Consider the following 13,462-nt stretch of genomic DNA (forward strand, 5'->3'; position numbering starts at 1 on the left):
TCCCAAACATTCTGCCTGGGTAACGAGGAGTGGCTTTGTAGGTGGTATTTCAAGGTCCTGGAATGCCTAGCCAGTCTCCAGATATTAACCCCAATAGAAAATCTTTGAAGAGAGTTGAAAGTCTGTGTTGCCCAGCGACAGCCCCAAAACATCACTGCTCTAGAGGAGATCTGCATGGAGGAATGGGCCAAAACACCAGCAACAGTTTGTAAAAACCTTGTGAAGACTCACAGAAAATGTTTGACTGCTGTCATTGCCAACTAAGAGTATATAATAAAGTCTTGAGTTAAGCTATTGTTATTGACCAAACACTTATTTTCCACCATAATTTACAAATAAATTCTTTAAAAATCAGACAATGTGATTTTCTGTTTTTTTTTTTTTTATTTTGTCTCCCATAGCTAGGTATGCCTATGATGAAAATGACAGGCCTCTCTCATCTTTTTAGTGAGAGAACTTGCAGAGTTGGTCTCTGTCTTAAAGCTTTTTGTGCCCCACATACAATCAACAGTTTTTTTCTGACTTTCTTTTCTTTTTGATCCCTCTCACTCTCTTTTAGTTTTCTTCTCTTCCTTCCTGCTCTTTATGGCCTCTCTGTCTGTCTTTGGTTGGGGCTTGTTGGCAACATTTAAAATCTTTTTTCCTGCTGGTTTGACTCTTGGCTCAAACAGCCACACTGATATTTAGTAGTAGATGTGTGACTGGGCCTCCAGCAGCTCTACAGCAAGCTATTTTGGCATGGTAGTATTCTATTATAGTATTTCCAGCCTAATAAATGTCAGAAAAAGACAGCACAGTAAAACGCTTTAAGTAAGCAAAGTTTTAGGACTTAATTTCTTTGTGTGTATTTTTTTGTGTTTCTTCCACAGAGGTACAGGAAGATGCCGCTGGTGAAGAGGAACATTGAACCCCGGCACTTGTGCCGTGGGGCGCTGCCGGATGGGGTGACCAGTGAGCTGGAATGTGTCACCAACAGCACGCTGGCAGCAATCATCAAACAGCTGGGCAGTTTAAGTGAGTCTGATGTTGCTAATGTTTTCTGCAAACTGATGGAGGACCAAATGTCCTCTGAATCGGAAGTAAGGCTGTGAACGGATGTGGGCAGGACAGCAAAGCCACATCCAAGCCAAGGAAGTTCCCTGAAAATTCTGTTTGGCGTAGCATGATTACAGGCTAAGGCAAATACACACAAATATCTGGTACTGGTATTCCAGACTTAAATCATCCACTTTCAGAGCCTATTTTCACAGGACGCTTTTGTCCTGCTGGAACCTATCCCAGCGACTGTTGGGCGAAGGCAGGGTACACCCTGGACAGGTCCCCAGTCTGTCATTAATAATATGAATAGTTAAAAACATTTTATAAATAAAATTCAGTTGATGAAAGTAACTTAACTATGTTACTCTTATTCTGCTGTTTGTCAGTTTATCTTAGTTAAAGTTAGCTTTAGGAGTTGGTATGATACTTCATTAGTACTGTTTTTAGTACTATGTTAGAGTGGTGTGTCTCTGTCTTCTGATTTAATAGTTAACCTGTAAACTTTTAGCTAATAAGAACCTTAAAAAGGTAAATCCTGAATGTTATTGAGTTGGATCTGTTGATTAATTTGACTTTTTTTCATATATATTGACTTTATGCAGGATCTGTGTTTCTTTTAAGATTGTTTCTGAACATTTTTCTTTTACACATCTCACATAGCTTTTAGCAGTTATAATTCTTATGAAAAGACTATAGTTTTTGTGAATTTATCCATGCCTGAAGACAGATTGAACAGTTGACATGTGTGTTTAGAACAGCTGGTCGAAGGAGATGAACCGTTAGGAGCTAAATGAAACCCAGTGACAGCTCACTGTGGAGGAGCGAGGCTCTGCTTTCGCTCAGTCTGTCTCTGGTGAATTTGAGCTGTAGAATGAAAAGAACAAAAGTCTGATGTGTTAATGATAGGATCAATGCTCATCGCTGTTATGCTGTAGTCTTGAAAAAAAAACAGAAAGGTCCTTTCAAGCATTAATACCTTAGTCAAAACTACACTTACGGAGGATACAGGCTGTCTGTGGGTGAAAAATGGGCAAATCTGTAGAAGGCAGATACAGTAACAGAAAACAAAATTATGGCATCTGCAAAAGTTTGACCACCGTGCGCAATTTATAGTATGCACTGCCTCATTTGGAAAACCTGCATTTTCACAGTGTCACGGATTGTTAGCAATCATTGTTTGCAAAGATTAGGTGATTTGAGTCTGAAATATAATAAATTATAAACACATTTAAATTTTAAATAATCTGACTCATCTGACCTTGCCCTAACAATTGGCAGTAAAGGATTTTCCAAGCAGTTGTCTACACTGAAACTGAAAATAGTTGATGCTAGCAAAGCAGGAGAAGGCTACGAGAAGTTAGCTAGGCATTTCAAAATGGAAATATCCTCTTTTCGGAATGTAATTAAGAAATGGCAGTTAACAGGAACAGCTGACGTTAAAGCAAAATGTGGAAGACCAAGAAAAATCTCAGACAGAGCACAACCCCTCCAGATAGACCTGGCAGACTATGCAGTTGTGATGCAGTGTTCTATTGTAAAGAGGCCAATATGGTCTTCATGAAAGAGTCATAGGAAGAAAACCTCTTCTATGTCCTCACCACAAAATTCAACGTTTGAAGTGCACAAGTGAACAACCCTGGGAGTATTTCGGGCAGACAACTCGAGCAGTGCGTTTACCTGGTTACTCCTCCCTGCGGGCGGTTCAGTCCAATTAACTCACCTGTTCAGCGTCTTACTTAAGTTCCAGGTGAGGTCCAATCCTCTTCTTCCATTTCCGCGAGCTCTGCGTCCATCGAGACGACTGTTGTTGTGATTTTGGGCTATACAAATAAAATTGAATTGAATTGAATTGAATTGCGTTAGTCACGCCACCCTCCTCCCTGGCTTCCACCTGTAAGCTCCGTTAGGGATGGTTTAATACCCAGAGTTTTCTATGGAGATCTTTGTTTTGTGTATCTGAACGGAGCCTTATGCCAAACTAAAAGAAATATGGAATAAATCTTCTGCTAAACTAAAAGAAATGTGGAATAAATCTTCTTTACTGCACAAGTTGTCTGAATGAAATGAACATATGAACAAGCCTAATGTATTTTGGAAGGAAGTTCTGTAGACCGACATGGTTAAAACTGAACTTTTTTCTCAAAGAACTGGAAGACGTTTATAAAGAATAATGGATGAAGATACCTCAAACAAAAAATTAGAGATGCTTGGCTGGCTACAAAAAAAGCATTTACAAGCTCTGATACTTGCCAAGGGGGCAGTACAAGGTATTAACTATGCAGGGTGCCCAAACATTTGCCACTCTTTTTTTCTGTTATTTTGAAAGGGTAAATAATGATAATAAAGCATATTTTTTGACATATTACAAGAAGTTTCATCTGTAATCTGATGCCTTTTGAAGATTTCTCATCTCTCCTTGCCTTCTTAATGCACAATAATATAACATTTTACTTGGGGTGCCTAAACGTTTAATCCCCACTGTAGGTGGCCCGCAGGAGTTTAGTGAGCCCATAGAGCGAAAATGTTTTTATGCAAATATTTCTACGGGTATGCTGCAGGCGACAGGTAATAGTGAACACTTGCACAACATGTAAGGGGCCTGCATTTGGCACCAGGGCCAGACTTTGAACATGCCAGGCAGAACTGTTAACAACACAGTAGGGAGGCAACCTGACCAGCTGAAGATGATGGAGAGTGCAGAAAGAGTTGTCTCATAATTTTATCTAGTTATCTTTTGTTGTGGATTTTTTGTCTTGTAAGCACAGAAAAAAAACAAGTTAACACAAAAAAAAAAAAAAATAGCAAACAAACTCAATCAATAGTTTTACTCTAATTCATGTTGGAGTTGTCATTATAAGGTTTCTGAATCCAGAATGGTAAATAAACTACATTCATAAATTCAGGGTCAGTTCTGAACACCATGCCTTGTGTTTTCAGCAGCCCTTCAATTTTGGATGACATAGTTTATAGACAGACCAAGTTAGTGAGCCAAGTTAAAGTTGGTGAGGATTTCACAGGATCCTGCTTATAGCAAGGATCAAATGTAGTACGGCCCGGCATGATGGCTTTCTTTGTGGTCCACCAGTAAATCAGGATGTCAAGGCTCTGCTAGGCTTTATTTACTGGCACATTCCCTGATGTATTTTGCAATTGTGTATTTTTTAAAATCTTTGTTCTTTACCACAGTCAAATCTTTTTAAGTTTTTGTTTAACTGCCTAAGAGAATAATTACTTCCATTCACATTTATTATTATAATTACTAATGTTCAAACTTTTAATAGCAAACCACTTGTGGTAATACACAATCACCAACATTAAAGGGTCGAAGGGTCTTGCCTGAGGACCCACACTAGATTTATAGCCCATTGTCCACCTAGGAAAGCGAAGCAAGGTTTCCTGCATGACAGTCAATCAGCTGAGTGGATATTTACATGTGTGCATGTTTGCAGGTCGGCATGCAGAGGACATCTTCGGAGAACTGTTTAATGAAGCCAACAGTTTTTACCTGAGGATGAGCGGCCTGCAGGAGAGGGTGGACCAGCTGGCTGTGAAAGTCACTCAACTCGACTCCACCGTAGAGGAAGGTGTGTAAAGTAAAGGTGTTCTCCTCCTTAGGATCACTTTGGTGATCAGGTTTGTTGTGTAAGTGCTGAATGTGCTTACAGTATGTACGATAGTAACAGTAGCTTTTCTTCCACTTGTGTTTGATTAAGTTGTTTAGATTCTGCTGGATACATTTGGTCACTTTATTCCCATCTGTTTTGCAAGTGTGGCGACGTTTCAATGGACAGCTGACAGAAGAAAGCCTTCCAGAGATAAGTTAATCTCTGGAAGCCTGGGACACCCCTGACACACTCTTGTGGGTGTTCTGTTCTCACAGTTGGCTGTTGTGTGAATCAGATGGTTTTACATCATTACGCTTTTCACTGTCTCTGAAGGTCAGGTGTTTTTTTATCGTGTTAATTAAAAGGCATTTACTCTGACAGAATGGATTTCAGTGTTTGTGGAACGAATACAGCAGATGATTAATCACATTCACTGAGTTCTAAGAGACTGGAGGCTTCCCCTAACTTCGGGGGATTTTGATTTCCTATTTCTTTAATTAAGCATTCTCTTTCTGATGTCTCTTTCTTCTTTTGTAATTTTATCCTTCATAGTTTTTTTCTCTTCATCCTCTCACCTTTTTGTTCAGTTTTAAATGTTCTTTTACTATTTGTCTTCTGAAATAATAGTTTTTTTCTCTTGTTCCATATTTCGGCTGTACTATTCCTCCTCTTTCTTCTTGCTGATATTGCCTAGTCATTCTGCTGCTCAGCATGTCTTCTCCTTCTTTGACTCCCTCTTATTTGCTGAAATCTCTTCTCTGTTCTTTCTTACCCGCATCATTCTACTCTCTATTCTCTCAGTTTATCAATATTTCCTAAGTTTTATACATCTACACGCTGAACACGGGTTCCTTAAATTACTTTTAGCACATGGTGTTCACACTGAATTGCAGTTATTCGTTTCTCCTCCATGATCCATTTTTAAACGGTTGGCACTTCCATGAATTAAAAAGGACACCATCCAAATATCACTACCAAATTCCTAATTGGTCAAAGTTTAACTGGTTTAACTTTGAATGTGGATGGATTCAATGTCTGTGTATTTTGTTCGTAAAGCCTGAAAACGGACTTAAAACTTCAGTGAATGCAAGAGATTTGAACACGGAAGCCCTAAGCACCCATTTTCTTGTGTCTAAATAGACTTTTCATTGGAAGTGGTCACTTAAACATGCGTTGCTGATGCTGCTATAAATGTAGCATTCTGCTCAGTGTCAAGCAGGAAGTCATTAGATCTATTCTTGACGTGTGTCAAAGTCAAGGCCCGCGGGCCACCACCGGCCCGCCGTCTTATTGTATCTGGCCACAAGATCATGTTATATTATTGTTATTAATGGCCCAGCAAAATGTAGAGCTGGTAACAAATCAAAACAGAACCCTTAATGCAGCACTTCAGTTGCCTGTCAAAATGTAGCGCTGTTACCATATCAACTACAGATCCCATGATGCAGCGGTTCAGCTTGGTGCTTTGAGACAAACATCACATATGGACTTTGCTGAGAAGCTGAGCAGAATGACTTTGCACGGAGCTTTGGGAGATTTGAAGAAAAATAAAGTACTATAGTTTCTTTGTAACCCGTTTTTGAACTGCACCTGTGCGGATTTAGATGGAGCTGATTGAACTGCAGTATGTAAGCACACTGAAGGAAAAGTATGACTGCTGCACAGTTTACTCACTCCATTTCTGCAGATATTCCCCAGCTCTGTCTGCATGTGGCTCCAACCTTGTGCATGTTTGGTTGCTCATTCCTGTGTGAGCAGCTCTTCTCAGTGATGAAGATTAATAAACAGCAGACAGGTTTCATCTCACTGATGAGGACCTGCATTCGATCCTAACAGTCTTTACAACCAAAGCTCAGTCTGATTGGAAACGAACTGAGACCACCTTGAAAGATGGGTCAGAGAACGGTTTCTGACCAGGGTTCGCTTGGATGTATTGAGACGGAAAATTTGATCCGGATAATTGGGGAAAACAAACTATTGTTCACTTTAAGTGAACCAAATAAGTCCAGTCTAAATACACCCTGAGATTCTTACATGCTTTCCCGTGTGTCTTTAAGCAGCAAGTGCCTAGCACTGCTTTGATGCCATCCTAAAGGCTACCTTGTAGTTCCTTATGAGAATTATCTTATAAACAATACTATAACATCACAACAATAAGACAACGTAACTTATTGAAATGTGGTCAGATGAAGAATACATATCACTGTTTTCCCCACAATCTATAAGTCATAAACACTTATCAGCGTAGAATCTTAGTTGTCTTTTTACCAGTAACCACCTTGCAGAATATGGAAGCGATTCTGTAGTATAATTAAAAATAATAGTCACAACCAGAAATGCTTTTTCATTTTCAAAATGAAGCTGCGTTTTTTGACTCAAAATTAAAATGAAAAAGCAATCATTTTCTTCTTCAACACTGCTTATTTTGTCACTTAATTAAAATGATACAGAAAATGGTATTTGACATTTCATTTTCAAAAAGTTCTCTGGTAAATGTGTAGCAAAATTCATTTAGAAATGTCTAATTTAACAATTAAATGGATTTACAGAAATGCTTTTTCAATTTTAAAATGAAGCTGCATCAAATGACTCAAAATTAAAATCAAAAATCAATGCTTCAAAATGCTTTTTCCTTTTCTACTTAAAAACCGTTTATTCTGTTTCATAATTAAAACAAAAACACAAAGAGGGGATAGCATTTTCATTTTCACATCCACCCTGCGTATAGTGTCGCATATATCAATTCGAAAAAGCATTTCCAGCGGGGGAGGCGGGGCGATGACGTCATTGCTATCTCCGTGTGTCCGGCTGCTAAGAGACACAGACATGCTAGGAGCAGTGTAGCTTTGTGCTAGCGGCAGAGAAGAGGGCTTTGTGATGGTTGTGAACTTCTGATGATTGTACACAGCTTCTCAGGACTATGTAGCAGCATCTCCCCTTCTGCGGACGCACCGCGGTTCATCGAAACTCCCGAAGGTGGAAGTGCTGCTACGATCTGAGAAACCATCATATGAATTTGTGTTTTCAGTGATGTCCAGAACAAAATAAAGGTTGATGTAATTCCCACATATTTACATCCAAGATGCTCATTGCCTGTTCGGAGTTTTAAGTACCTCCACGGCTAATTTAGCACATATTAGCCTAATGCTAACCCCACTTTCGGGTCCTCAACTTGCAGCGAAGAAAAAAGCACTGACCGCACGGATTTAAAAAAATATGAGCGAGCAGGCCCTTATTAATAATCACAACAGTAATAAAAGCACATTTAGATGATAGTCTCATGCAGCTTTGCACTGATTTTCCTGTTGGATTACAGCTGGAGCCCCATTAACAGCTATAGCAGATTTCGCCATGCTAAGCGTTTGCTGGTTGGACCAACACGCACTCAGCGGTTGGTCAGAGAACTTTTTGAAAATGAAATGTCAAATACCATTTTCATTATCATTTTAATTAAGTGACAGAATAAGCGGTGTTGAAGAAAAAAATGAAAAAGCATTTTGGCGGATTCCTTTTATCATTTTAATTTTCAGTCAAAAATGCAGCTTCATTTTGAAAATGAAAAGCATTTCTCATTTTGACAGCATGCCTCCGCTGTACAAAAGAAAAAGCGAGTAAAGGATGTTGTACCTGACGTTGATACGGACGTTAAAAATTGGTGAGCGAAGTATAAAGTTTGACTAGGTAAACTATCCCGACAAGGACTGCTGAGCGCAGGACTTCCACATAACTTCTGCCTCCGGTTGCTTTGCCCCACCCTTGTAATTCCTGGCCAATGACTGAAGAGATCTTTAGTCACGTGGTTTTATTCACAAGCTTTGGTCCTGAACAGGACGGCAGTCTGAATACATACCAAAAATAAGGTTCAGGATTCCATCTGGACACAATTAGGTGGACTTGCTGGACCAAATTATTTTTCAAGCCTGAATCCAGAAGCGACAGCCCAAAACTCCCCCCACCCCCCCATGGGGCAGTGAAGATGCCAGGTTTTTAAAGTCTCATCCTCCAATCCTTAGATGCCACCAGTCTTTGTCCCTCTAATCCAGTGCAGTCACAAGTCTTTAGGATACCAATCCAGAGCACCTGAAACAAAGTATGAAAAAACCTACACAGATACAAAAAGAACTTTCACACAATACCCAATACTCAAGATACAAGAAACAGATTTAAAAAAAACACAAATACGACAAGGAAGGAAAAACTGGAGTGTATATGAAGCACTGATGTTTATGATCTAACACATAAATGCTAGTTTGGATGTAAAGAGAAAATCCAAATGGAGAGCAAGGGGGTCTGTTTGAAGACATGTCATAATAAAAGTTGCAATAGCTAGTCGTTCGCTGGATTATTTATTTGGCCGCAGGGACGGGAGTTAAAGACGGCAGGATCAAACGCCAAGCACACTGCAGAGTGCTCTGCCTGCAAACGTGCACTCAAGCACACACAGATCAAGCAGCCAATCGCCCCTTAGTGTTTGAAGAGCAAGTCTTTGCGGTCAGAGGCTAAATTCAGCGGACAATACTGTCATCTTCTAAACCAGCGGTGTCAGACTCATTTTTACCGAGGGCCACATCAGCATAGTGGTTGTCCTCAAAGGGCCACATATAACCCATGTCCGATCCTAGGCACTTTGACGTTGGGAGATGGGTCATCTAGACCCACTAGACAGTGCGCTGAACCTTTTCTCTTCAATGATTTGTGAACCTCACTGGTGTCCATGGATTACATGAAATCCTTCCACCTTTATCCACCTTTGTCATGGTAGGGATAACACGTCAATGTAAGGGTGGGGTCATCTTAGATAGCACAAGGCATAACGTATACATGTACCCAAATGTAATGAAAAATAAACGTAACTACTCCTTAATGTTAAATAATTTTTTGATTTATTTAATATGACTTTTTAAAGTGACAATTACAGTTGCATAGAAAACATATGTTTGCTTGTTACTCTAGCAAAAATCCTTTTAAATTTGATTCTGTCAGGTTAGGTTAAATTGACAGTGTTTAAGTACTAATGCATAGTTGCCCAATTCGATTTTTCAAGTCCAATTCCCTCTAGAAATGTATAAATACACACCAATTTTTAATTTTTATTTTAAGAAATAAAAAACTTTTATGCTCTCATGGGCCACATAAAATGACATGGCAGGCCACATTTGGCCCACGGGCCTTGAGTCACAGAATTTCAGTCAGGCTTCATAAATCACTGTCAGTGACATTTGTCACGTTTGTGTGACTCAACTTTATCAAAGTCTACAATGATGTGGCTTGATCCTGCCAATGTGGGATGTGTGATTGTTTATCCATTTAGCTGATGGCTTTGTGTTAAACATCTAATGAGGTTAGAAGATTGGCACATGCAGGGTTTCTCTCCCTCCCTGTCTGTGGAACACATGTAGAGTATCCACATGTAGGCTCCTGCCATTGTGCATGTGTGTGTGTCTTTGTGTGTGTGAGATCATAAGATGCATGCTAAGGTGATGCAACGTCTTCCAACACCCTAATCTGTCTCTGTTGCACAACTGTCACTCCATTGGTGTGTATGGGGTGCCGTTAGTAAAGCTACACAGTCAAATATTAACAGCATTTTTTTGGGTTATTGATCCTGTTTTAGGAGGAAAAAAAACAGGTTTAATTTTTCAAATTCATATTTTTAACTTCTTAAATTGTGTATTTATAAATACTACTTTTTTTTTTACAAGAACAGGCAGACGGCTGGATCGAAATGCAGCAAGTTTATTGGCTCAGCTTAGAGTCCTCAAAGCTAAATCAGGGCCAGGCAGTCAGGGGTCAATCACGATCATGAGAGCATAAGAGAAGTAACAAGGGTAATCAGGATCAAGGCAAGAGTTGGGGCAGGCAGCAGGCAAACAGATCAGGTCCAAAAACAACACTCAGTAATGAAGGCACAGTACAAACAATACTTCCCACTGAGTGTGACTCAGTACAGTGCTTAAGTAGACTGTGATTTATTGAGTGAATGAGGTGTATGGCATCCAGGAAGTGCACCCTAGGTGTGCAGGGAGATGAAGTGCTTTAGTACTCTGGAGACTGCTCCTACCAGGGGGAAAGACAGAGTTCTGACTTCTGACATTGATGTTTTCATTTTGTTGTGTTTCCTTTTTTAAAATTAGGTTGTGAATTTATTTTGAAACAATTGATAAAACTGTAGTCTACCACAGCCATTGGTTTTAAATAATAAACTATTTGAATGAATATCTTAACATCATTGAGTTTTGTAGATATAATTTCCAGCTGCTTCCCTTTCTAATTTTATACATTTATCAATATAAAATATTAAACCATTTTAATAAGCAGTCCATTCCTCCTATTCTTGTATTTCTATTCAGAAAGGAGAAGCTAAATATCTCCTGATATTTAGCACATCTCCTGATTTCTCAGAGATGTCCAAGCACCCTTCCACCAAGGGTCCTACATGTCTAAAATAAGTTAAAACCAAGAGGAGAGAGGCCCGAATCCATGCAGCAACCATTGGTAGGGGGACCACAGTCAAGTAGCTACCCCCCCATGGTGCATCACAGGTTGATACACCCTCTTGTCAACCTAATAAGGTGTCGCGAGAGGAAGGAGGGTATTATAGCACTGCTTTAAGACTGACCTCCGATTGATGAAACAGCCCCCAAGCCCACCTAATGTTGAGCCCAAAGTCTCCCCCGCCCGGGAGCCGTATCGCAGGGAGAGCCAACTGTGGGGACTGTGACAGCCGGGACTGTGACTATAAAGAGCTTTGGTCTTTCTAGGAAGTTACTAAAGCGCTTTTCAAGTATGCCCCATTTACTATTTAACAAAAGATTATGCTTTCTTCCATTAAAGCCTTAGTTACATGCACCTATATGCAGGGTTCCCAAGGGATCTTAAAAACTCTTAAAGGCATTGCATTATTACATTGGAAATAATACCTTAAAAAACCTTTAAAAAATCTTGATTTTTTTTGTTTCTGAGCGTTTAAACTGTGCTGTTTGAATCTTCTACATATCACATTTGTTGTTAAAAATTAAAATGTTCTACCATGAATCATACGCTGGATACACATGCCGATTTAAAAAAAACAAAAAGAAAGAAAAAGAAGTGCACTACTGTGGCACAGCCAATAAGCAACACAGTAAGAAAACACAGTTTTAACCATGTAAATTTGACGTAGAGTAGCGTCATCAAGACTTTTTTTAAAACTAATGCAGCACATTGTTTTTTAAGCTTTTTGAACCTTGTGAAAAAAAAGCTTCAACTTGGAACAAAGCACTTACTTTACATTCAAGGTAAAAGTACAAACTCGTTGGGTCCCCTTCCTGCCGGCTGCTAATGCGTTCAAAGCAAGAGATGCTAGCAGCCAGCATGCTGCTGGTGTCTGCACTGTCTGCAACCCCTCCCGCTACAAGCACAGCTAGGGTTGATCTGCTGAAGCCTTTTTTATCATTAATCAATATGCTTGATATCAGGCTGTTTTAAGCCTAACTAGTAGTGCCAAACATACAACTGGGTAACTAGTGACAGCCAAAAATGTGATCTAGTTAACTAGTAATGTTAAAACATTTACTAGAGGGTATTGTTTGTGCTTACTGTTAACTAGTGGCGATATAAAAAAAGGCAACTAGTTAACTAGTTACATGCACATTTTCAATAAGTAAACTCCTGTAAATCTTACTTGTTAACTAGTGAGAGAGAGAAAATGCACTGGTTAAACAGTGTGATGCAAAAAACTCACTAGTTAACTAGTTAATTTAGCAAAATATTTTCTCACTAGTTCACAAGTCCGTTCTTATAAATGTCCCCTAATGAACTAGAAAAGAGCTACATTTCAGCTGTAACTAGTGTTACAAAATGCTAATGGGGAGGAGTAATCCAGAAGAAGTCCTCCTATTGGCTCTGCAGAAAAGCTCCAATCCACTCAGGAATAACCCCAGTGTGGTTTCATGACAGCCCTGTGTTTTTGTTTTTTTTTATCTTTCAGAATAAAAATAATGTCCTTGTGGCCAGAGAGTAAAGGTGCAGTAGGAAACTTGTTTACTAGTTTGTTTGTTAAAGCATTTAGAGCTTTACATATGAACTTGTAAAGCCAAAATAAGCATACTAGATAATGTCACAGCATAATTGTGCACTAAGCAACTAGCTGCCCCATTTTAGCATAAAACTTGTGAACTAATTGCATTAGTTTTTTACTAGAAAACATGTAAGACTCAGCATGCAACTAGCTCACTAGCTAAATGCAGATGTCTCCTGGTGGGTCAAATGTCACGTCACTAGGACCCATGTAAGGCTGAAATTTGTTTTTTCTTCTACAGAGGACATGTCTGTTTTTTTCCAGGGATTTTGCTAATGATTGTAAGACAAACTCAAGGCCCGCGGGCCATAGAAAAGGTCGTAGAAAGGAACATGCGCATCTTAAAAGGAGCGCAGGTGTGTCCCGCAGTTTCCTCGAGGCTCAGGTGGCCACCTTAAGGGACATAAAAACGAACATACAATTGTCATGCGTGAAGTATTTGTGAGGATAATGAAAGTTGCAAACACAGGTGATGCTGTTTTATGTTGCTCTTATGTTGTACTCCAATTGTTACTGTTAGTGAACGTGCTCGCCACTTACTGACTGCGCGGATGTGGTTTGCATGCAAAAGGTAGGTGCCCAGAGGACTCCTGTTGGATGCCCACACAACTATGCTTTGGTTGTCTCATTTCTTCATTTCTAACAGCTAGGCTGCACGCAAGGGACACTCGCTTATCACTTGACTAGCACTGGCGGGTCCGATGCAAAGTGTACAGGGTTTTGGAGGGTTAAAAAAAGGAAAAGTTTATCTAACGTGCCT

General features: G+C 39.6%; 1 protein-coding gene across 4 annotated transcripts in view; it reads left to right on the plus strand.

Annotated features, from left to right (window-relative positions):
* The window catches only part of LOC101165595 (actin-binding protein WASF3), a 61,259-nt gene that overhangs the window by 30,085 nt on the left and 17,712 nt on the right, over positions 1 to 13,462 (plus strand). For all 4 annotated transcript variants that reach the window (XM_023966126.2, XM_023966125.2, XM_078935958.1 and 1 more), the window contains exons 2-3: positions 870 to 1,014; positions 4,488 to 4,622. In XM_023966126.2, coding sequence (XP_023821894.1) covers positions 882 to 1,014; positions 4,488 to 4,622 — 268 coding nt within the window. In that variant the 5' untranslated portion in view covers positions 870 to 881. The remainder of the gene's footprint in view (positions 1 to 869; positions 1,015 to 4,487; positions 4,623 to 13,462) is intronic.

Source organism: Oryzias latipes, chromosome 18 (assembly GCF_053564925.1).
Source record: "Oryzias latipes strain Hd-rR chromosome 18, Olatipes_Hd-rR_3.1".
Taxonomy (NCBI): domain Eukaryota; kingdom Metazoa; phylum Chordata; class Actinopteri; order Beloniformes; family Adrianichthyidae; genus Oryzias; species Oryzias latipes.